The sequence below is a fragment of the Peromyscus maniculatus genome, chromosome 1, assembly GCF_049852395.1.
Source record: "Peromyscus maniculatus bairdii isolate BWxNUB_F1_BW_parent chromosome 1, HU_Pman_BW_mat_3.1, whole genome shotgun sequence".
In the NCBI taxonomy this organism is placed as follows: domain Eukaryota; kingdom Metazoa; phylum Chordata; class Mammalia; order Rodentia; family Cricetidae; genus Peromyscus; species Peromyscus maniculatus.
Window position 1 is genome coordinate 159,751,255 of NC_134852.1, and position 25,165 is coordinate 159,776,419.

The following is a 25,165-nucleotide window of genomic DNA, read 5'->3' on the forward strand; positions in this document are numbered from 1 at the left end:
GGTTGAGAGTGTGGCTCAGTAGTAGAGAGCTTACCTACCATAAGGGATGCCCTGGATTCCATCCCCAAAGCTGAAAAAGAAAGACAGGGAGGAGGAAAACTAGACCACAAGAGAGAGCTCTGCCCTAGCATCTCCTTAGAGCATGGCCCTCGCGGCTGGCACACGTTCTTTCCCGTTCTTGCCTCGTTCCTGGAGACTCTCCTTCAGACCTGGCATCTGCCACTCATGCCGACCTGTGATCTCTTTGACTAGGGTTCATGACCCCCCGTAGTCAAGGCTCTCAGCGCTGCTCGGTCACTGGCATCTTACCATGGCTCCCGCCCGGATGGCACCTCAAAAGTGTCCCATGCCGACTGTTGTTTTTCTTTACAGCGTTTACAGAACTTGGCTGGTCTTTTGTTTTTCAGTTTTATTTTAAGGCAGGTCTTACTATGTAGCTCCATGTAGTGGTGTGAGTGAGAATGTCCCCGTAGGCTCTGGCATTTGAAGACGTGGCCCTCAGTTGTGGTGCTGTTTGGGGGGGCTCAGGAGCTGTGGCCTTGTGGGAGGAGGTGTCACTGGTGGCAGTCTTGAGGTTTCGAGGTCTTGTGCCAGTCCCAGATTGTGCTCTCTGCTTCCGGCTTGCGGTTTGAGCTGTGACCTCTCGGCTGCTCTCGTCCCCGCGTCTGCCGCCTGCTGCCACAACCGTCTGCCATGGTGGACTCTCGTCCCTCTGGAGCCAGAAGCCCCAAGCAGCCCTTTCTCCTGTAAGTTGTCTTGATCATGATGCTTTATCACAGCAACGGAAACATAACTGATACAGCCTGGATGAACTTGCTGTGCAGACCAGACTGGCCTTGAACTCAGAGATCCTCCTGCCTTTGCCTCCCACATCTATGGATTAAAGGCGCGTGCCGCCATGGATTAAAGGCCCGTGCCGCCACGCCAGCCTCCCCTCTGTTGAAACAGAGGCCAGGTTTTATGTGTCTCAATCTGGTTTTAAATGTACAATGGAACGGAAGATGACCTTGAACTCCTGCTCCTCTCAGGGACTGGGATTACATGTGTGATCCCGCACTCAGTTCGCAGGGTGCTGGGATTGGGCAAGTGCTGTACCAACAGAGCCGCTAGCTCTCAGCTGTTCTTATCCCCACCCCCATGGCTTATTCACTGTCCCAGAGCCTCACTCTCATGGTTCCCCTCCCCTCCCGACTCTTGCCTCTGCTTCTTGTTCGCTGCTGTGATTCCTGCCTCTCCTCCTGTGGTGACCTGGCCTCTGGGCCTCTTGTCTTGCCCAGGCCCACTGAGTCTGCCACTGCGGATTTCTCTCAGGAGAGCCTGTGACTAATAAGGGCTCCCCCCCGGGGGGCCTTCAAAATCTTTCCCTCCTTAACATCGGAGTTTAAAAATGTGTCACCATCGATTTGAAGGAGAGACTTGTTCCTGCTGAGAAAAGCGGCCTGGAGATTCGTCTCGCCTTAGGAACCACACGGGCGGCTGCATAAATTCCAGCATGCCACCAAGAGCTCCATGCAAATGTGCACTGGAGCCCTTGGGCAGCATGACGTGCTGCCGGCTTCTGTGCTGGTCCTGCTGCCCCGGCCTGCTGACCTTCTGGGGGGCCGGGGGGAGACCTCCTGTTCTTCACCTTTCCAACTCTCCTTTCAAGCTAACTCTACGCCACGATGTACTTAAATGTCAAAAGTGGGAGATGTGTGATTCTGGGAGTGGGGCTTAGCCACCCTGGTGTCCCCTCCTGGCTTGGGAGATCCCATCCTCCTTGGTGTGTGTGTCCTGAAGAGGGGAGCTTTGTATGTGTGTGAGTGTGAGTGTGAGTGTGAGTGTGTGTGTGTGTGTGTGTGTGTGTGTGTGTGTGTGTGTGTGTACATGGGTGCATGCATATGTGGAGGCCAGAGGACAGACACCCTCAGACATCATTTCTCGGGAGCCATCTGTCTTGTTTAAATTTTTGAAACTATATTTATTTCCGTGTGCGTGTGTGCGAACAGTCTCACCGGGACGTGCCTATGGAGGCCAGAGGACAGCTTTGAGGAGTCATGTTTCTCCTTCCACAGTGTGAGTCCTAGGGGTCAAACCCAGGTTGTCAGGACTGGCAGCAGGCATCTCACTGAGCTAGCTTGTTTTCTGACAGGGTCCCACTGATTTGGAGCTCACCCGTTAGACTAGGTTGCTTGATCACTGAGCCCCAGAGATCTGTCCTCTGCTTCCTGGGATCCAGGTGCCGGGATCACTAGTGTACCCTGCCACAGTGGCTTTTTTTTTTTTAAACATAGGTTCTGGTGATCTGAAGGTCTCGTGTTTACAATACCCACTGAATGATCTCCCCAGCTGGTTTTGTTTATTTGAGGTATGGTTTCAGGTAGCTCAGGATGGCTTTGAACTCCTCATCCCAGCATCTCTGCCTCCATAGTGCTAGGATGACAGACATGTACCATCACACCAGCTTGAAGGGAAGAGTTCCACTGGAATGCTGACTCCCAGTGTCTTCACGATTCCCTGGCAGGGGCTGTTTGGGGTCTTTGGGGCTACTCCTGCCTCCAGGTGCCTCTTCTCCCCTCTGGCTGCTGGGGTTCATCTACACCTTGCCTGCCCTCTTGGCCACTGCCTAAGGCGGTCCCAGCTTCCTCTAGCAACTTCTGAGCTCAGAATATAACTAATGACGCAGTAAAGATCCCAGAGGGGGCTGGTCTACCAGCTTTTCTGGGAGGGAAAGCTTCAGTATGGGACATGAAGTGACTTTTCTGGGGTCCTCATCTTTTCCTGAGAGCCTTGAATGGATCTGTCACTGAGTTAAGGGGAGGGGACGTGGAGAGGCCCATAGCAGCCCTGTTTTTAGTGCTGGATAGCACTTGGTGATAATCTGGGAGGAATGATGGGAACTAGAACACTTGATGGTCCAGGCCCACTGGGGAACCTACTCCCTGACTGCACACGGGTGCCTGTTTTCCTAGGAGTTAAAGAACATGTGCTGGAATACACGTGTAGGTCTCCCACCGGGCCAGCCTCAGGCCTCAGTGGGGAGCTTAGTGGGAGACAGGATATGGGGGTGACCCAGGGTGCCAGGTAGCCTCTGACGGTTCCTGGGGAGGTGCAGAGCCAGGGCAGAAGGAAGCAGGAGCATGGAGGCTCTGTGGCTGCTTTGGGCCCAGGAGCATGTGTGAGCCTCCATTTACCAACTGGGCAGGGACTTGTGCAGCCCAGCCGAGAGCACCTGCAGCTGTGGAACGTTCTCTGAGGACTCCCCGTAGTCATTACTCGGAGAAGGGAGGAGGCTTAATTTTTCCTGTCTCCCTAAATGTTATTGCCTTTACAGGCTTTGGAAATCAGTTTTATGGCCTGTGTTATGTGTCCAAAGAAATATGGGAAGCACCGGAGGGAAAATAAAGAGCAGGGGCGCTTCCGGGCCTGAAAGGTCAGGAGGCTGAGCGTGGGGCAGGGCGTGCGTGGGAGTCCCTCAGGCCAGGGTCCCTCTTTAGGGACTGCGGAAGCTGGAAGAGGAGCTGGGAAGGTGTGCTTGGGACTAGGGGGAGGGATTCTGGCCCTTGTATTTGCCTGAGTCCTGGGGACCTGGCATCTTTTGTCAAACGGTCCCATCAGCCTGGCCTGGAACCATGTAACCTCTCCATCCTTGATGTCCAGTTTCCCTGCTGTTCCCATTGAGTGACACCCAGTGTTCCCAGCCAGGCTCCGGCAGTGACCCTTTCCAGTGTAAGGAACAAAAAAAGCCTGCCGGGGTTTGCTATGCAAGAAGTGGTCCTGGGAAGGGCTCCACCTGCCTTCTTTCCTCATCTCCTGGCAGAGTGAGGATCTGGTCAGAGATGGAGATCCAGCTGGGACATCCAAGGCCCACACTCCCCTTTCATCCCATTCCCAGGACCCAGGACCCTCCAGGGAGGTCTCGAGGGTCTCCCCTTCCTGGGAGAGGACTGCTTCTTTCCTCCTCTCTGAATATGCAAAGAGCTCCTATGAGTCCAGAAGAAAAATGGGTGGAGGATAGGGGCAGCCGATTCCCGGTAGGAGGAAACAAATGGCCAGTAAACAAGTGAAGGAGGCAGAATTTCACCAGCAATCAAGAGAAGGCTAATTGAAGCGAAGAACATTCTTTACTCACCAAGGAGACGGCTGTGGGAGCACGCAAATGAGTAGGTGTGCCACAGCCTCAGGAATGGCTGATTCCTGGGTGCCCCCATCATATCTCACACCAGCACACAGTAGGTGTTCATAAATGCTTGTTTTATGTCTGCAAACAAACATGACTTCTTTCCATGTGCATCGACACTACAGTTGCTTTGTTCCTGTCCTTCCCACCCTCCGCTTGCTTCTTCCAGCATCCTGTCCCAGCTCCCGTCTGCTTCCTGGGCTGTGGCCAGTGTCCTCCGGGCCAGGACTTACCTCAAGGGCATGGATACTGCTTCTGGGTTTCAGCTTACAGGGTGTGTGTGTGTGTGTGTGTGTACTGCTAACTCAGGGACATGGGATGGAGAGGCCTCGAGTTGGATGAGTCTAGCTCTTTTGTTTTGTTTTTGAGACAGTCTCAGAGTGTGTCCTGGTTGGCCTAGAGCTCACTATGTAAATAAATCAGGCCAGGCTGGCTTCAAACTCACTTCTGCCTTCCAAGTGCCAGTATTCAAGGTGTGTGCCACCACATGTTGGCCTTTGCTGTCACTTTGTGAGGAAGGCTCTCACTCTGTAGGCCAGCTTGACCTGCATTTACTATGCAGCTAAGGTTGGCTTCAAACTTGCAGCAATCCTCCTGCCTCAGGCTTCCAACTGCTCGGGTGGCAGGTATAAGCTATTCCCTGTTTTTTTTTTTTTTTTGTCTGTCTCCTCTCTAGTCCTCTCCATTGCAGACAGCCAAAGAATCCATTCCTTTCTTTGTTTTTTAAGACACGGTCTCATATAGCCAAGCTGGCTTAGAACTAGCCATGATGCCTTTGAACGTCTGATCCTCCCGCTTCTACTTCCTGAGAGCAGTGATTATGGGTGTGCCACACAGTGATGGTTTTATAAAGTGCTGAGGATGAAACCCAGGGCTTCGTGTAAACATTCTACCAGCTGAGCTACATGTCCAGCCGGATTTGAGGTTTTCTAACTGCACATTCTCTCCCACCTCCTCGCTGTGGCTTAGGCCATTCCCTGCGCTGGGAGCACTTTTTTTTTTTAATTTTTAATTTTATTTTATTTTACAATACCATTCAGTTCTACATATCAGCCACGGGTTCCCCTATTCTCCCCCCTCCCCTTACCCCCAGCCCACCCCCCCATTCCCACCTCCTCCAGGGCAAAGCCTCCCCCGAGGACTGCGATCAACCTGGTAGACTCAGTCCAGGCAGGTCCAGTCCCTTCCTCCCAGACTGAGCCAAGTGTCCCTGCATAAGCTCCAGGTTTCAAACAGCCAACTCATGCAATGAGCACAGGACTCGGTCCCACTGCCTAGATGCCTCCCAAACTGATCAAGCCAATCAACTGTCTCAGCTATTCAGAGGGCCTGATCCAGCTGGGGGCCCCTCAGCCTTTGGTTCATAGTTCATGTGTTTCCATTCATTTGGCTATTTTTTTTTCAATAATTGAGTAAAACCAAAATTTATTATAAGCCACAGTCGTCCTAGTGACCTCCATGCTATATATATATAGCCTCCATGGTTCTATGGGTACTTTTTTTTTTTTTTTTAAAGACAAGGTTTCTCTGTGTAGCCCTGGCTGTCCTGGAACTACTCAGCTGTGTAGACCAGGCTGGCCTCAAACTCAGAGACCCACCTGCCTCTACTGAGCGCTACCGCCACCTGGCTGGGAGCACTTCTGCATCTACTTTCTTTCTGGCTTACTCTCAATGTCTCCCAGGTCCTGGCTGAGGCGCCAGCTCCTCCAAGAACTTCCTTAGACCCGAGTCAGATGTTCTCCTGTGTTGCATGTGACCTGTTCCTCCAGCAGCTGTGTGGGGTGCCAGGGCTGCAGTGGAGGAGCGTGGGAGGGATGGTCTGTACAGCTGGACCCCAGAGCACTGCACAGTCACAGGTGGCGACCTGACCCTGGGGGTCGGGTACAGCGTCCCAGTTGTGGAAGGCAGTCTGCTAGAGGGGCTTATCTCTCTGTATCTCACTAGTACAGAGCTGGTGGCAGTGACTTTCCTTATAAGCGTCTCCCACAAACTCTTCTCCAGAGCCCAGTGTGGCCTGACCACTTTTTATGGGGACATCCCAGGGGGTTCTGGGAAATCTAGATTAGCGGTGCTTGAATATTCCTCCACCTAGCCACCTGGTATGGTATACCTCCCTGCAAAAGGAGCCAGTGGGAGAGCTGGGGCCTGGGAGCTGCCAGCCTGGAGCTCAGGGCCTGGGATCCTCCACAGCCGGATTCCCCTCTTAGCTCACCTACACCTGCAACCCTAGCCTCCAACCAGGCTTCTCTTCCTAGTGCCTCAGAGTGAGGCAGGTGCCACCTTCTTCTCTCATGTGGAGGGTATGGGGTGGTTTAGACCACACCACTTCTAGCTGGTGCCCAGCTCTAACTTCTACCTGGACCATAACACAGGTGCTAAGTTACGGTGGAGAAAAGGCTTCCCATAGGCCAGAATGCGGGGCAATGGGAGACACCTACCTGGACCGCTGGTTCCTGGGGCAACATCAGTTACTGAGGCCTTGAGCAACCTGCTGAACTTGGGCCCTTTCATAACAATAACATAAAAGATATATATATACATATATATTTGAGATAGGACCGGCCTAGCACGCCGTATGCAGCTGAGGATGACCCTGAATTCCCGGTTCTCCTGTTTCCATCTCCTGAGTATATTACAGACACGCACCGCTACTCCTGGTCTATGTGGCACTAGGGACGGGAGCTCTAGCCCCTTTTAGAACAGGAATAAGGGCCGAGGCTGTAGTTCAGTTGGCAGAGTGCTTGCTTAGTACTCAAGTATAAACTGGGCTTGGTGGTGTACCCCCTGTAACTCCAGTACTCTGGAAGGAGCAGAAAGATCAGGCCAGCCTCAGCTATATAATGAGTGTGAGGCCAGCCTGGGGTATATATTAAACTACATCTCAAAAACAAAACAAACCAATGACAACAAAAAGGTACTTGCTTATAAGCAAGACAACTGTGTCACACTGCCTTGGGGGTGTGATGTGGTGACACATGGTGACAGATGCCTGGCGCCTGGCACCGTCAGGCCTGCCGCTTTGCCTCTCACAGATGGGTGCCCCTTTAGGAAATCCCCTCTAATTATGAAGTTAGAGATCTGAATGGTCACATGGGAAGAGGCACACACTCATTAGGAGATTCAGGCACACAGCCTGGGCTACGTCACGAGTCTCTCACGCCGGCTTCCTGGAGGGCTCAACGGAGAACATCTCCATTCTCCTGATGGCTGCTTCCGTCTGCCAACTCCCCGGGAGTTGCTGGTTGGGGAGGGCCCACTCAGGAGTCCTCCTGTCCCCAGAGACCGCCCCCGGGTCCTTCACCCCAGGCTTGTAATCTCTGCTTTAAAGAGGAGTCGGATCCCTTCCTCCTGCCCCCCACCATGACTAATCCATTCGCCAGGGCCCCATCCAAAAGAAAGCTAATTAAAGAATTTCTGCTCTTGGCTCAGCCTGGACTTTGAAGATTCCCCTTGGTCTTCTTGGAGTTATCTGAGAACAGGTGGAGAAAGGGGGGCGTTGGATAAACCCCCAGAGCTTCTGTAATAGGCCTAATCCCCCCACAGCCTGCAGGCATCAAACAGTCCTCACCCCATGCTGCTGAGGAAGGGGACATGGGGCTGCTTCCCACCCATGGCCCAGACTGCAGGCTCCCTTTGATCTTAGCTCTTGGAGAACAGGAGCCTTTGCGTTCCCCAACAGTCATGGGGAGCTGAAGGGGAAAGATGGTATTCTCCAGAGCAGTGAAGGGCTGAGATCCTCCTGGCATGGAGAGGCCCACTGCGATGATGGGCAGGGAGCAGATGCCCACTGAAGCTGAGTTCTGCCTCCCCAACCCTCTCCTTCAGAGCCTCCACAGGCAAGACTCTTTCTGACGTCGGATGGTGCTTTTCTTTTCCTGATTGAACCCAGAGTTTTGTACATTTAGGCAAGTGCCTTGCCATTGAATTACATCTTTAGCCTAGGAATATTTATTTAAATTACTATTACTGTTGAGGATCTCACATAGCGTAGGCTAGCCTAGAATTCTGTATGTAGCTGAGAATGACCCTGAAACTCCTGATTCTTCTGCTTCCACCTCCTGAGTGGGATTACAGATGTACACCTCTGCTCCCAGTTTATCAGTGCTGGGGACAGAACCTAGGGCCCTGTATGCGCTGGGCAAACTCTCTACCACCTGAGTGAGCTACATCCCTAGCCCAAAGGTTTTCATTAGCCATCGGGAATATTGATTGGATCCTTAAGGGTAGAAAGTGACCTCCCTGTGACATGAGGACCCCTTGGCAGCGGCGTGCTCTGTCCAAGCAGAGCCTAGTATACAACAGTTGCCCAGTAAAGACCGGCTGATCTGGTGGCTGGCTCAAGACAGAGACGATCTCTGTTCCTATGTAGCTAATGCCTCTGCTGCCTTCAGAAAACCTCCTGAGGGCTCTCTGGGGATGGTTGGGACCTGCATGTGTGTGTGAGGGCTCTTAGAGGCTTCCTTTTCCTTCTGGTGATGCTGAGCCTTGGTGAGACCCTGGGGAAGGTCAGGGTATCTGCTGCCACTGTGGTCCTATCCTCACCCCGGTTCCCACTGGGGTGCCAAGGAGGGGGAGATAGGAGGAACACTAAGCAGGGGTCTCTCTGGGTGTGTGTGTGTGTGTGTCTGCCTGCATCACGGAGATAAAAATGATAAAAGCCTGTCACTGAATTCCGGGTGGCAGTAAATTACTTAACACCTGAAACAGGTTGAAATGTGGCCACCATGGCTTTTAATAAGCCCATCTCTGATGCAGCAGCTTCCGCGAGGAGCCGGCCGGGTCTCTTCTCGAGGCATAATTTCATCGCGGCCTCGGCTTGGCAGTGGTGCAAATAAGATTTCACTTCCCCTGTAAATCTCCGAGGGGGGAGCGCAAGATTTCATTTGCGCTGTCAGTTAGCGCTGAGAGAGCCTATTTACTTTGCTGCAGGACTAGAGGGTCCTTCGGAGAGGCCAGACACAGAGGCCAAGGGTGTGTGTGGCTGTGTCAGCACCGTGAGATGGCAAGGGTGGAGGGGGGCAGGGAGGTGGCCAGTGTGTGGTTCTGGGAGCACAGTTTGTTTGGAGTGCTTCAACGTGGACCAGCTGGCACCACCCATACCTACAGCGCTTCAGGAACAGGGGAGTGCCCTCGAGTGGGTCAGGGTCTTCCTAAACAGGGTGCTAGGAGTCCGCCACAGTGCATGGCTGTGGGGCTGTGGCTTGGGGTGTTGGGCCTTTCATAGGTTTGGACGCCACATGTCCGGGGTGCTTTGTGAGACCAGATACCCCTCCTAGGGAGTAGGAGCATGAGAAGGGAAGGTTCTAGAATCCAGTAATAAGGGCAGGCAGGAGACTTGGAATGGGCACTTTTACTTTAGAGTTTGACCAAACAGTAGAGCGGGATGCATCACACAGGTCTCTGGATCTTAGGGTACCCTTGGAAGCAAGGCAGCTGTTCTGGTTTGTTTGTTTGGTTTTTCGAGACAGGGTTTCTCTGTGTGGTCTTGAACTCCAGAACCTGCCTCCTGCCTGCTGGGATTAAAGGCCTGCGCCACCACCGCCCAGCATGCCATTCTGGTTCTTAGTGGACACTGGCCCTTACCCTCAGTGAGAAGCGGTTCTGAGACTTCTTTGGGAAAGAGGAGGCCTGGGCTGCTTTGCTGGTGGTGACCACAGCCCTTAAGCCTCTGTTAGCTGCTGGTCTGGGAACAGCTTGAGAACACAACCCTCTGCTCTGGCTCAGGGGGCTTCGAGCTCCCATTTAGTTTGCACCCTTGTCACAGGTGTGTGGAAGGTGAGCTTGGGGCAGGACTGTCCCCAAGGGAGGTAGGGGAGAAGATGGCTGTGATCCCTGGGCCGCTGGGATTGCTAACTGTTGTGCTTGAAGGCACTCCCCTTCATGGCCTCGTTGGTCATGGCAGGTGGGTGGTCTTTCTCCGTGTGGGGCTGCTGTGTGCTTGGACAGTGCCCCAGCTGGGCTAGGGTCACTGTGCTGTGGAGTACTGCCAGCAGGCTGTGGCTTGGGCGGGGTTTGGGGCTCTCCTGATGGAGCCTTTCATGGTCTTCATGGGGAAGGACTTGAGACAAGCCAGAACCTGCAAGGAATTCTCCAAGGTGTAGCCAAGGGCTGGGCCAGCCGGGGCAGGGCCAGAGCCTTCCAGCAGAGCCTCGACCTGAACTTGCCTTCTTGCCCTTGTCTCGGGTGGTGAATGGGGCCTAAGCTCTACACCTTCATCTGCAGCAACACCCTCAGTGGGAACCTACCTCCCAACAGGACCCCAGCCCAGCCAGGGCTGCCCTTCCTCACTCCTGGAGAATCCTCACCATGCTGTTTCAGGAACACAGCATCCCTAGCCCTAGCACATAGTAGGTCCTCAGTAACTGTCTCTTGGCTGACTGGCTGGTTAGCCATTTTCTAGAAAGTTCCTAGAGCAGCCTCAGGAGAGAAAGAGGACAGAGTCCTCCTCAGCACCCAAGCATCTCCTTAGCAGTCTGAACCTGTCCACTTTGTTCTTGTCCCTAATGGCCATCTTGAGTGCTGTCTCATGGAATGGCCCTCTTGATCAGTTCTTGCCCCCGGCATAATGGGAAGTGAGGTCTAAGGGGTGGATGATGGGATGGGAGAGACATCTGTAGGGCCAGAGTCGTCAAGGTCACCCCTGCAGGGGCCACCAGCCATCCAGGCGTGTGGAGCAAAAACTGCTTCCTTGGAATTTAAGGGGAAACTCATTAACCCCCACTGAGATGTGAGAGCAGATCTAAGGAGGAGTAATGAGTTCTTGCTTTATCTTAAATTTAGCAGGAATTGCTGTTGTTCTCATGAAAATAATTTTTTTCCTCTCTCCTCACCCAGGGGTGTGAGATACACCGATGAGGCTCCTGGAGTTGTGAATGTAGTGGGCACATGCAGGGGCATCCGGAGGGGATGGACACTGGGGTGGTGAGCAAGCACTCATTCCCAAATGCCAGGACAGTTCTGCTCTTATCAGGGTGCCCACATGGTTGCCGGAGCCTCTTAAGGGATAATCCTCAGCTTTTATTAATAACTCTCCAAGTGAAGACCCTCTCCACATCTGCATGTGGCACCAGGCTGCCCTGCATGGCTGACTTAAGAAGCTTCTGGTGTCAGCTGCTCTCCCTGTTCCAAGGCCCTCCTTTTCTTGCTCATCACAGAATCATTTTAGATGTTTTTGCTTTGGCTGGTATTTTATTTTTCTTTCGTGTGTGTGTGTGTGTGTGTGTGTGTGTGTGTGTGTGTGTGTGTGTGAGAGAGAGAGAGAGAGAGAGAGAGAGAGAGACACAAGGTCTCAAGTAGTCCAGGCTGTCCTCATATTATGTAGCCACTGATAGCCTTGAACTCCTGATCTTCTGGCTTCCACATCCCAAGTGCTGGGACTACGGGTGTGCACCGTCATGCCTGGCTCGGCAGCAGACACTGAATGTTCGTTTCTGCCAGAGTCCCTACCCTGTCCGGCTGCTCCGCTGTGCCAGTGGACCCCAAGAGCAGAGCCCACCCCTTCCCCCGCCCGCCCTCCCGCCCTGCCCCAAACAAGGCCTGGGACTGCTCAGGAGGAGCCTTCCAGGCACCTGGCTCCTGATGCCTGGGCTGCGGAGCCCCGAGTCAGCAGCTGAGATGACTGTAAAAGTTAAATTTTTCTATTTATTTCAAGAAAGGACAAGGCAGGTGGACTTGGACATTTTATATGAAACAGACAAACAAACAAAATAGGACCAAGTAGTTAGTCACATTCATCTCAACATTGAAGTTTCAAGGCACCTACATTGAAGGAGGCCAAAGGGCGGTTCCGAGTGCACTTTGGTTTGTGTTGTTGTCGTGGTGGGGGGGTTTGCGTCGCTGTGTTCTGGAAAATCTGTCTGGTGGTAGAGTCAGTCAGAGTGAAGCAGGTGGGCCACGGGGCTGGGCAGAGCCCGGCCTCCCAGGGAGCAGGGCCTCATCTGCCTGCCAGTTCCCAGGCTGCAGCCACCGCAGGAGGGGCATTCCTGTCACTCAGACCCCTGAGACTGCTTTGCCCTTCAGAGAGAAAGAAAGCAGGGGGAGGAGCGAGCAGCCAGGTGCCGAGTCTGTAGCTGGGGCAGGCCATGGGCCTGGGGGGTCGGCGGTTCAGGGGCCTGCCTCACTGCAATGGGATGGGCAGGCACCCCACCTTCTTTCGCAAAGAGCCCATCTATTCCCCAGAGGCTGGCCATGGGCCCCTCAGAACCGGGGACCGGTTCCACTTTCCAGTGCCTGTTCTAGTTTACTTGGCAATACCAATAAGCACTCTTTGCTCACCAGGACACCAGTGGGAAGATGGTTCTGCCAAAACCTCCACCCTGCAGCCCTGACATAGGAATGGGGGTCCTTTGGGGTGGCCTGTGCCTTTGACATCCCAGCTCACACCTGCTGGTGTCCCTAGCCAGCACAAGCGCAGGTCTCCACAGCCTGGTTGGTTGCCTCCCAGCCTCCAGTACTGCATCTCCCTTTTTCTCTCCGATGACAAGCCTCCAGCCGTGGGCCGGTGGTTTCCTTCCCACCAGCCTCTCTGGAGGGGCTGGAAGACACCAGGACCTCATTCTCACACTGTACCCTGGATGCCCAACTGGCTTCTTGGTTGAGGCCATTCTCAGGTGGTCATGCTGGGCTGGGGGAAAATACCTAAGGCTACTTCGGGGTTTGGTGTGTAGGGCTTCCCTACTTTGTACCCGCAACCTTCAGGGATGGAACTGGTCACAGGAGGGGTAGGCGTGGAGGGCCTGCTACCCTGCCTCCCATCCCACGCAGGCTGAGCGCCGTTTGGAACCAGGGCCCCCGAGAGTGAGCAGTGGCAGCCTGGGACCTGCTGCGGCTCTGATTGTGGTTCAGGTCGTGCTTGTTTTTCTGTCTTGAAGAGAAAGTCTGATTAGCTCCTCCAAGCGGGTGGCTGGGGTGCGGGGACTCTCTGCAGGGGTGGCAGGCAAGGCAGGCTGTTGCTTTGGCTCTTGTTTCTTGAACCACCCCCTCAGGTCTCTAGTTTTCTGCCAATCCCCCTCACCCACTTGATGCAAATTTTGGAGAAGGGAAACTGAGTCACCCTTTCAGGCTGTGGTTGCTGCCAGACCTCGCTGAATCTTCATTTCCCGTGTGCTGGAGATACACCAGTCCTGAAGCAAAGCAGGGTGGGATGCTTCCGGGAGGAGTTGCCCAGATGAGCCCCTCTCCTCGCCCGGTCACTGGCCAGGCCACCAGCCAGGTGCGGGACAGAAGGTGGCCCTTCACTGCCAACCCTCAGGCCTTCCCCGGGGGAAGGGAGGGTGGTAAGAGGTCCCCTGCTGATCTTGGGTGACCCCAGTGGGGTGGGTAGGGGAACCAAACTGCTGATAACTCGACTATGATGGCTGCAGTGTCTGGGGAGTGGGGCTGTATGAAGTGGAGGCTGATCCACCCGCCCACCAGGCACACTGCCCACCACATATCCACATTTTTTCCCTGGCACAAGCTGGACAATTCAGCAACGAGGGCTTGTGACAGTGATTTCAGAGAACCCAGGGTGGCTTCCGGAAGCTGGAGCAGCCCCAGGCTAGAGTTGTCTGGACACAGGTCAGGGGAGACATGAAGATTGCTGGTGTCCTTCCCCTGTGTGGCACACCTTGCAAGCCCCATTATGATGAGAAAATAGGAGTGTCCCCCAAGGATGATGAAATCCCCCAAATCAGAGAAAAAACATACATTAAAATCTGAAAGAGGTAGAGGCAGGAGGATCAGAAACTCACGGTCATTCTCAGCTACACAGAGGGTCTGAGGCCAACCTGTCTCAAAAAAAAAAAAAAAAAAAAATCAAAGGAGGTAGCATTGAAGGATCAGAAGTTCAGTGCCAGACTCAAGAGGTAGGGGTGAGGTGGAGAAAAGGAAAACACAAAACTGAAGGGTAGGACGACAGCAAAGGGACTCTTCTTATCAGTCGTTTTTTAAAGAAGCCAATGTGGACATTTCATATAAATAGTTGGAATGCTTCAAAAGAATGGGCAAATGCCTAAAAAATGGTGTGTGTTTGAACAGAGCCCTAGGCACCGTCAGCTGGCTGTGATGGATGGTCAGGCTGGCAGTGTTGAGACTGCGGGTTACTCCTGGGTGTGAGGCAGCTGGCCTTGAGGGAACAAGTCCAGGGACATCCTGGGGCTTGGAGTACTGAGCCCAGCATGTGTCCTGTCAGCATTCCCACCCCTGCCCCCGCCCCCGCCCCCCTCGCCTACCTGCTGAGCAGACTGGGGAAGATGTTTTTGTATGTCCTGTTCTGGGTTTTGTGATAAAGCAAGCATGGGAACCAGAATCTTCTAGACAAAGACCCAGACCTTAGCTCAGGCTGGAAAGCTGTTTGTCACATCCTCTGATAATGCTTGGCTGCTTCATGGGGGTGTGGGCTCACTGACTGCGTCTTCCTTTGCTGGGCCCGAGTTTCCCTCTCCTGGCCTGCAGTTTTCTCTTCACAGCTGGCCTCACTCTTTCCCTGGCCCCAGAGAGCAGCAGGTCCCTAGCAAAAGGATACAGGATACCTCACAGCTCTGGAGTCTTCCTCCCTATCTGATGGCACAGGCTGCTTCCTCTGATCCAGATGTGACTTGCCATCTCTTAAGGCACACTGATCCCACATGACAGGATCAGTCTGCCCAGGGATTGGTACAGCTGCTGGATGACCTGTCTCAGCAACATGACCCTTCCTGTCCCTGTGGCCCTGACCAGAGCTCTTAGAGATGCCAGCTCCTCAGGGGTCTGGGCAGGGACATCTGCTATCCCTCCCATCCAGGCCTGGAAAATGCCTGCTGTGTGGGCGGCCACTTGGGGCAGGTTCATACCCCCCCCCCAAAAAAAAATCCCCCTTCCCTTCACCTCCAAGGAGTTTTATCTCTTCTAATCAATTTAGCAGACTCGCTTGGTTGTAAACGGTAATGATTTGCATTTTTGAGCCTTTTTATCCTCCTTACAAAAAAAAAAAAAAAAAAAAAAAAGCCTCCTCTCTCTGCTCTCTGGAAAGCCTGTGAATTGCTTGTTAGTGCTCATCCTGGCACCCATCCAGCCTCAGCATCAGCTGCTGTCACCTGCGCCACTGTCACGGGAGGCCTGCAGTCCTGACCCTGGCTGTGACCTGTCATCTGGCCCTTGGGGGACACAGGCCACCATGCCCACTGGGGCCCAGCCCTGCTGCCTCTGCAAAGCTCCCCAGCTGCTGCATCCAATTTTCCTTGTTGTATTTTTCATAAGCAAGAGGCTCTGAAGCCCCGGTCCCCTCCCTGGTGTGTTCAGCGGAAAGCAGATGTCTGAGGAAGGCTGGCTTTGGGACTTGAACTGCCACTTGTGGGGGGTTGGGTGGGAAGGGTCCCGAGTGCGGCTCTGGCCTGTTCCTCCTTACTCCTCTTGCCAGTGGCAGTGAATGAGGGGCTCAGGCTGGGAGACCATTCCAGACACACTGCCCATCCCTTCTGTAGTCCACACTGGCCCTTCCTGCCCAGTAGCGCCCCCCTCCCCACTCCCTGCTTTGCCATTAGAATCTTCCAGACTCCTCCGCATGGAGGGGTTGCTCTCGCAGGGCCTTCGCGAAGCAAGTCTCCACCCCAGTCACCCTCATTTTAAAGGGGGGTATGGAAGCCTCACGTGTGCATACCAGGCTCCTGGCGCCCTTGCTGGGGCTGAGCTGGGCAGCTGGCCTGCTGGAAGCCTGGGAAAGGAAGGAGAGGCTGGTGTCGTGGGACAGGTACGGGCTCCTGGCTCCAGGAAGGGAAGGTTGGACTCCTGGCCACAGTGGTCTTCCCGAGGCTGTCACCTTCCTCTCAGCATTGCCCAGGGTGAGGAAGGGGTAGTGTCCCAGCACCTGCTACCAAGGCAGGATCCCCCACACAGGGCCACAGAAGGGCTTCACGTTAAGGAGGAGGCAGGCCAGGAGGCAGCCTTTCGGGAAAGATGGAGGCTTCCTCAGGAAGAGGATGCAGATGAGGGAAGAAAGGGAGCTTTTGATTCACGTCATGTCTGTGGAATTGAGTATGACTAATTAATAGATTTTATTCTTAGTAATCTCTTAAGCATTCCATACGCTGGGCCCCACGCCTGAGCTGAGCCTACCAGAGACTTCATTGGCAAAATGCAAATGCCTGTGGCCTGCTGCCTCGCCTTCCTTGCCTTTTCTTCCCCATTCTTTTTTAAAGAGGAAATTTAAAGTAAAATTGCCATGTAATAGAAAAAGAGATTCCAATCGCTGCATCTAATTACCACGAAGGGTAAACCACTTAACCAAAGAAGTGTCACTGGCTTAAATGCCACAGAATACACTCTGCAGGGCTGAGGCCACCGAGGTTGTTCTGGCTGGTTAGAGACTGTGAGGGTCAGGCGGGCCCGCCACAGACTTCCCTGTGGAAATGTCAGCGGCACCAAGGCAGGATCCCATAGGCCTACCAGGGTCAACCCTGGCTTCCCTCAACCTCGTCTACTGTAACATGAGGCCAGAAGGCAGGTTCTCCGTCTCCTGTGGAGAACGGGACAAAGGTCACACTTGGGGGCTTTCCGAAAGGACTCCGGGGAGTGGGGTACTGAGTGGCAGAGTGCTTGCCTTGCATGGCTAGGTCCTGGACTCAATCTCCAGTATTCTCCCATCCCCAGCCCACACAGAATAAAGAGTACTGGGAAAATGTTAAAACGTGAGGCGGCCGAGATGACACAGGAAGGTCTCTCAGGGGCTGCAGGGCCACGGCTGGGCAGTGTTAGCGCTCCTTAGGGGCAGTGCCAGCCCTGGGCTCTCCAACTGGTGTAATGTGCAGTGAGCCCCATAGAGCAGATGGATTTGGTCCTCAAGTTTTGACGTTCTGCCTGTGACTGCCAAGCCTCCTGTGGGTCAGGCTTGCTCTATGTGACGGGGAGGAAGTTCACCACAGCTCTAGCATTTGGCCCACAAGTTCCTGCATCTCCAAGTAGGGCCTTCCAGCCTTCCAGGCAGCTCCAGAAGTTTTCCCGGTCACCAAAGAAAGTGACCAGACCCTTCTGGGGCAGGGGATAGAAAAGGGGAACACGGGTGAGCCTAGGGGACAGGGTGAATTACAGGTGCAAGGTAGGGGTGGGGACTTGGGGTTCTACTTCCCTGGGACCCCCGAGAAGGCTGGCATAGTGCCCTGATGACTTGTTCGGCATCTGGGACTCTCCTTCACATACCTGTTCCTCACAGATGGGCCTCCTCTGAGCCTGCCTAAGCCACCAGGACAAGGGTGCTGTTAGGGCCATTGGGGACAGCTGGGCTCCAGGGTGCACGTTTATACAGACCTGAATCTGAGGCTCGGGAACATTTCTCGCTTGACTTCATTATGTGGGGAAATGACTTGGGATAAAGAAGGAAGAAAGGTCTCCTTTCCAATGATCCATGTCCATACCCTTGGCCGTTCCCTGGGGCTGGTGGGCTGGGGTCTCCATTTGGTATGATGACCCGTTGGGTTCTGATCAGGAGCCTGTTCCTCTCTGTCCACTACTCTGGGGCACCTGCCGGTCCATTTCTTTGTATTTCATCTCTTCACTGAAGGGCCAGTTGGCTCTTTAATGTCCAGCAAGAGGATGGCCCCCCAGGTACACTCGGGGCAGCTGGCTGGCCGCTGCTCCCTGCCTTTGCTTTGGACAGAGTGGCAGAGGTCTCTTGAAAACACAGTCAGGAGCTGGACCCCTTCTCATGCGGCTGCCCTCAGACCAGTGTCTTCCTTTGATGACTTTTTTCCCAGTGTAGGGCAAAGGAACGCGTTGACAGACGGTGACCCGGGCTCCCCAGTACAGGACGAGGCGGACATCAGAACCGCGGGCACCGCTCTTCCTTCCTTCTGGATTTGCTGTCATTATTTTATCATCGTTTTAATCTCATGGCTCACCACACTGTGGTGTCAGTTGATAAATGATAACGACATTGATTCCACAGGGAGGGAATAAAATCTTAGCTCTTCTGAGGGCCCCGGTCAGCACCCTTTTGGAGGTTGATGTTTTTTACAAAGAAATTTGATTTTTCCCTTTTGAGAACAGAGCCCCTGGTGTGGGCATGGTTGAGATTTTGTGTGTGTGTATGTTTCCCAGGGATTTTTCTGAAAAATTTTTTTTTCTTTTTTCTGGGCTTTGTTTGAGCAGCCATGGAAACCAATGGGGTCTAGCTAGCCAGTGTGTGTGTGTGTGTTACACATATATTTATAAACAGTCCCTGCACTAATTACCTGTCCCAGGAGAAAGAGTAAACACTATCGTGGAGACGGGATCTATGGGCAGGGACAGATGAGGGCACTGGTTATCAAGGAAAGCTTTTCTCCATGTCAGAAAGGGGAGTGGCCTGGCTCTAGGTTGACAGGATGGAATCCAAACCATCAGCCAGATTTTTCCTAACTCTCCACTGGGAGAGTCTCTAAAAAATAGCAATACCCTTCACCTGGCTGAGGCCCCTCCCCTCCACCTGGCTGAGGCCCCTCCCCTCCACCTGGCTGAGGCCCCTCCCCTCCACCTGGCCGAGGCCCCTCCCCTCCACCTGGCTGAGGCCCCTCCTACCACCTGGCCGAGGCCCCTCCCCTCCACCTGGACTGAGGCCCCTCCCCTCCACCTGGACTGAGGCCCCTCCTACCACCTGGCCGAGGCCCCTCCCCTCCACCTGGACTGAGGCCCCTCCCCTCCACCTGGACTGAGGCCCCTTCCCTCCACCTGGCTGAGGCCCCTCCTACCACCTGGCCGAGGCCCCTCCCCTCCACCTGGCCGAGGCCCCTCCCCTCCACCTGGACTGAGGCCCCGCCCCTCCACCTGGACTGAGGCTCCTCCCCTCCACCTCACCTCACTCTCACCCCACACATGGTCTACTTACTTACTCAATGATTTCTAGGAGAAAGCAAAAATTTTGCAATTCTATTGTCTGAGGAAATGTCAAGGGCTGACCCAAGAAGTGCGGAGAGGACAGACACGCAGCTCTATCTACCCATCTGTACTGAGACACGTGACATGGCGATAGGCGGGCAGACAGATGCACCTCCACGCGGCACGGAAAGCTACGGCTTCCCTCAGAGCTTCTGCAGAGTTGGGTGACTGGAACCGAAGCGCTCGGCACTGGAAGGAAAAGTTCGACTTTTGTTTTTTTGTTTTTTAATTGACTATGGTATTGTTCGGAGAATACCACGGAGGACGCCATATTTCTGCAGATCTGGAAAGAAAACAGCATGGAAAGAACCAGGGAAGAGATTTCAGGACAGTATCTCCGTAGCAAAAAGTCTTCTTCCGCTGGCTCTTTTGTGAGGAACTGAAACCTTTTCACTGAGCTGTCACCGTGTGCAGGATGGCTGGGTGGGGGGCTCCACGCCATCGTGTCTATTGGTCATCCGTTTCTTTCCGATGGCCCAGGATGGAGCTCGAGGTGTACACAAATGTTGTACAGGTAGTATCAATCTGGTTCAGGAAAAAAAAAGGCCCAATCCAACCCTTCCTGCTAAATTATTAGTCCTTAACTCTCGTGATCCGGTATAAATTATGTCTCCAGCAATGTTGAAGTTCCCTCTTGCCTTCTATGTGTTTAAAATAAAATTTAACCCTACTATTGTGTTCACCAACCCTCCCCAAACTTTGCTCTCTGCTGGGAAAGTCACTGCGGAGTTTCTCTTCCTGGCTCCTGGTACTGCAGCGGGCTGGACAGAGCCGTGTGAGCACACTGGGAGTGGCCAGCTTCATGTGTAGGAGTAGTCCACATCGGGGATGCCACCATCCCGGTAGCCTCGTGTGGTGCCATAGCCAATCGTGTGGGCGCCCTTGCAGAGGCTGCTGCCGTTGGAAGGGAATATGGTGTGCACCACATACTCCTCTTTGGAGCGGTATGGGTTGATGGGTAGCATCTGCAGTCCTGGGCCTCGGATTTCCAGAATAGAGTTATCCTTCTTGGTCCCTGACTCCATGTAGTCATCCTTTTTCCTGTTACCCCTGTTGTAGACCCTCTCTCGGGTCAACAGCTCACCAGCGCGGTGCACGTACCAGCAGATGGCCCCCAGGACCAGGAAGAGAAAGACAAGAGCTACGGCCCCACCAATAATGCCAGCCAGGGGCAGCCCTGCCATAGGGCCCGCGTTCTGTTCCTGATTGAGCGTGGTGGTAGGGCCGTAGCTATCAGCCGTCTCTGCCTTGGCACACACAGGTGTCTCATCAGCCACATAGGTGTTGCCAGTCTCCATGGTGACCATGCAGATAATGTAGGTGGACTTGGGCTCCAGGGCTGTCAGCAGGTACTCGGTCTTGTCCCCCTGCACCAGGGTCTCCGTGATAGAGCCCACAGCCGGGCTGTGGCCCAGACGCAGCCAACTGAGCCGGAAAGAGGAGGCAGGTAGCATGGCCTTCCATGTGATTCGGATGGAGTCTGCCGTCAGTGGCTTCACCTGGATGACCAGTGTCTTGGCAGCATCACCGGTGGCCATGGGGTAGTCAATGTTGGAGTCGGGGAGGCGCAGGCCTGGCCTCTTGGCCTTGAGGGTAAACAGAGAGCCCTGGGGCGTGGTGGCGGAGGCGTGGTTGCTGGCTGTGGTCTTGGCAGCGGCGTTGGCCGCATTGCCCTGCGATCCCGCCTCAAAGCACTCGTCCATCTCGCTGGTGATGTCTTTGATGGCCATGCCCCGGACCTTCTCAGGGCCCTGGCACATGAGGCCCCGCACATTGACCACCGCAGCCCGGGCCTTCACCCAGTCCCGCAGCCACATGAGGTTACAGCCACAGAACCAGGGGTTGTTCCTGAGAAGCAGCTGTGCCAGGTTCCCCAGGTCATCAAACAGGCCTCGAGGCAGTGTGGTGAGGTTGTTATTGGACAGGTCCAGCCTCTCCAGCTCCCGCATCTTGGCCAGTGTGTTGTAGGGGATGTGGCTGATGGCGTTGTCCTGCAGGTAGAGCTTCTGCAGGTGGGCACTGGGCAGGTTGAGGGGCGGGGCAGCCAGCGAGTTTCGTACCAGCGACAGCTCCGTGAGGTTCTGCAGGCGGCTGAAGGTGTCGTCAGCGATGCGCTGGTTGGCCAGCAAGTTGCCATCCAGAACCAGGCGGCGCAGGCTGTTGAGACCCTTGAATGCATGCAGCGGGATGGTGGAGATGCGGTTGTCGTCCAGCCGCAGCTCTTCCAGGGTGTGGGGCAGCCCCGATGGGATGCTGCTCAGGTGGTTCCGGCTCAGGAAAAGTAGCTTGAGCTGCTTGCTGTCAGCGAAAGCGTCCTCCTCGATGCTCACGGTGGAAACGGAGTTGTCATCCAGGTGCAGCTTCTCCAGCAGCGGGATGCGAGCCAACGAGTCCCTGGCAATGGTGCGCACGTTGTTGTCCTGCAGATGTAGCTCTCGGAGGGAGCGGGGCAGGTTGACGGGGAACTCGTCCAGGTCATTCTCGTACAGGTAGATGACCTGCACTTTGACCTTGGTCTTGAGGTCCTGAGGGATGCCCGCGTTGTTGATCTGGTTGTTCTGTAGGTAGAGGGTGGTGGCATCGTCAGGGATGTCCGAGGGGATGGATGTGAGTCCCCGGTCATTGCAGTAGATGAAGCCATTGTCGCAGCGGCACACTGAAGGGCAGGTGGTGCTGTCGATGACCTCCGTGAGGAAAGCAATGAGTCCATAGCAGAGAAACAGCCAGTCCCGCAGGTCCATGGTGGCTGTGGTCATCACGACAGTGGCTGTGACGGTGGCGGCGGGTGTGGTGGTAGTGGTGGCAGTCGGGTGTGCCACCACCATGGTGGACAGCGGGTGGAGGCCTGACCCACCTAACCTGGAGCCTCAACACCTGCAAGGAGCACAAGATAGGTGTGCTGAGTGTGAGACGGTGAGAGGGCGGGGGTGGGTGGGTGGGAGGGAGTCAGGAGAGCTGGGCCTCGAGGGGCTGAGGCCAGGCGGCAAGGGAGGCCTGTGTCGTGCCAGTCTGGAGACAGGTGAGCTCCCCGGCCAGGGTGCCTGATGTTCACTGTGAATCTCATCAGGAGGGTCTGGTCCTTGAGAGGAGCCAACACCCTAGGGCATTTCATGTGCGCTGCTGCATCCGGGGCTGTGACCTCACAGCTCCTGATAAGCCATCTTTAAGGGTCACACACATGGGGCCATCGTTTCTAACAGGACTGGGATAGGCCTAATTCTGGAATGGACTCAGGGTCTGAAGGAAAAGCTTGTTTCTGGGAGGCCGTGAGCTCAAGAGGCGTGTCGCCACAACCTTCAGGAAAGACACAGCTGACATTGTCACTGGTGGGCAGTGAGAGCACTGAGCTCATTGTCTGGTGGTGAAACACTACGTCCTGTTTGTCAACCATGTGTTCCATACACAGAATGAAGTGTCAACAGACCTGACTCCTGGCTCGTGTTCTGTGTTTTCTGGGGAACTATTCCATACCTAGTCTCTCCCCAGCGGAAATAACAGGGCACACACACATATGCAAACACACACACAAGCTCACGCACACGCACACTTACACATCAGCTTTCTTGATTTAAAGAAATGAGACAAGTAAAGGAGGGAGGTGTTGTCTGCACGCTGAGGAAATTTTTCTGCAAGGTGTAATTTCAGTTTTCGCAAATAGAAAAATTGCAGCATAGAGTTTTCTCATTATTTTACTGTTCACAGTGGTAAAAAATCAATTAAAGAGAAATTATCTTTCAATCTCAGTAAAAAGGGGTGTCTTCATACAGCTAGCAAAGGTCTGCAGTAAAACTCAGGGTCAAGGAGGCTTTCAGGGCGGAATGTGATGGCTTCTCTCTCGGGGAGGACAGCTCTGGAGTGTGGAACATGAGCAGCTCCTGCTGAGTGACCAGAGGGGACTTCACCAGGATGCTCTAGGAATCCGGTGTCTCCATTTCTCACCTACACGGCACCCTTCCCTCACCCCTCCCTCTCTGTTCCCGGCAGCTCTTCTCTATCCGGTGGCCTCCCCCCCCCCCCCAGGATGCTGCGAACACACCGCAGCCTCTGCTGGGTATTCCAGGCGGCCTGCGCTCTGCCCATCCACTCAGCCATGCATCACTCGGTCCAGTCCACCCCTCTCCCTGCTCACTCACTTATGCAGCCTGCCTGGCCCCCTTGCCCGGCTCCACAGTTCCTCAGGCTGTGGCCTTCCCTGCATACCGAGCCCTTCTGTCCCACCCTTGACCTTGCCCTGGGGTCCACTGAGGTCTTGTTTCCTTGGTAGTCCTCAACAGAAGCCTTGACATCAAGCTGGTCCCTGCTGAAGCTCCCTGGACCCCTCTTCTCCTCATGTCTCTCTCTCTCTCACTGTCTTGCAGTGTCCCTAACCTGCCTCCTCCACTCATCTGCCCACCATTCCTCCACCTCCAGCCAGCCAGCAGGCACTGGGATATTTTTTACTGCATCCCTCTCCTCTGAAACAGCTGGACCCACGCTGCTGCCCTGAGTCACACTTCCCTCTTCCCAGAGCTGATCCTCAGAGACACATGCTGCCCCACACTTCCTACAGGTGAGGCCTTTCCTGGTCACCTCGCCAAAAACTGTAACCCCAGAGTATGCCTTCTCTCTGCCCAGTGTTTACAGACTCATCACCAGTTAGCGTGTGCTTTCCTTTAGGGCTTTGGGGTCTCTTACCCACTAGGGTCTAGCCTAGTTGTTGGTACACAACAGGCCCTTGTCAAGTATTTCTACAAAGAAATTGGTACCTACCCATTCTGAAGAAACTGCAGCACAGCCCTGCTGGCAGGAGGCTGTGGAATCCAGATGTGCCCCCAGACCTAGAATCTCATTGCATCACTCCATTACTCCACCAAGACGGAGGCCCAGCCAGCCTGGGCTCTCTTGTCTTCACCAGACTCCTGTCGCTCTGTGTGTGGTATGGGCATCCCAAGCTGCTCCAGGCCTGACCTTATCCTCTTGCTGTGCTCACTACCTTGGGATCCGAAGCTAAAGACAGCATATACACCCAAGTAGCTTACCCCTTGAGCCAGCCCCGTCTGTATTCACAGGCAGCCTGTGCTGTGCCTGATGGTCGTATATACAGTCTGCTGTTCTATTTCACAACTTGAAGCCTGTAGTACAGAGAGGCAAGGGGCCCAGCCATTCCAAGGCCACAGACACCCAGGCCTCCAGCCACACACTTGTCTTCTCTTAAAGGAGCCTGAAGGTCTCATCACAAGTCACTTTGTGAACAGGGATGAGGAGCGGGACAGGGCAAGGCTGGAGACAGAGGGCTTTGGCTCGCTCCCAGGCTGCCTCACTTTGTCTTGGGGTTGTGGCCCAGCACCTCTGCCTGAGCCTGAGTTTGGCCAGAAGACACCTGCTCCTGGCCAGCTGATGAGTTCTATCTTGAGGGACACAGGAAGCCTCTGCCCTTGGCTGTTCTGGGCCAGTGCCCTGAGCAGAGCCAGACGTGTTAAGGCCAAAGCCAAGGCTGCCACCACAGTCTCTGGCACGGACATCTGTTCTCCTCCCATTGAGCTCATGGCCACAGTCCCCAGCCTCCCGAGACTCTGCATCATAATAGAGTCTAAATTGCACCTCTCAGAGACGGTTGATGGATAACGGAGCAGCAGTAGGAGGCAGGGACCCAAGGCCTTTCCACTCCCTATCTGCTGCCCATCCATCTTGCCCAAGCGTCCCTGGCCACCTTGCTTCCCCAAGGCCAACCCCAGTCTCAGCCCCAGGAGTTTCAGGAACAGGACAGACCCAGCTGGGGAGGGAGACTGCAGCCTCTCTAGAGGAGCTGTTAAACTGCCCAGACACCTGGTGGCCTTCTAATTCCCTTGTTGTGTTTGATAGCTTATGTGGCCATCAAATTAAACCTGGTAAATTGCCCATCTTTTACGGGATCACTGGTCGTCATTGTGGGGATCACACAGATGAGTGCGGTATGAGTTACAGCCCGACAGTTCTGTGATGGACAGCAGGATCTGGACGCTCCACTGGAGGGGTGCAGAGAGGCAGTTCAGGCCGGTGGCCTCCCTTGGCTGAGGGGCCTGAGGGGGGCCTGAGGGGGGACGGGGGCAATTACTGGCTTCTGCCAATGGCCAGGACAGAGTGCTGAGGGCTCAAGACTTGCCCCGTACCACTTCCAGGCGA

At 54.5% G+C, this 25,165-nt stretch overlaps 2 protein-coding genes across 4 annotated transcripts in view; one reads left to right on the plus strand and one right to left on the minus strand.

Annotated features, from left to right (window-relative positions):
- The window catches only part of Macrod1 (mono-ADP ribosylhydrolase 1), a 145,211-nt gene that overhangs the window by 19,670 nt on the left and 100,376 nt on the right, over positions 1–25,165 (plus strand). The gene's annotated exons all lie outside the window — the stretch shown is intronic.
- Flrt1 (fibronectin leucine rich transmembrane protein 1) overlaps positions 18,923–25,165 on the minus strand; it is a 75,333-nt gene continuing 69,090 nt past the window's right edge. For both annotated transcript variants that reach the window (XM_006980739.4, XM_076558618.1), the window contains one exon: positions 18,923–21,898. In XM_006980739.4, coding sequence (XP_006980801.1) covers positions 19,825–21,849 — 2,025 coding nt within the window. In that variant the 5' untranslated portion in view covers positions 21,850–21,898 and the 3' untranslated portion in view covers positions 18,923–19,824. The remainder of the gene's footprint in view (positions 21,899–25,165) is intronic.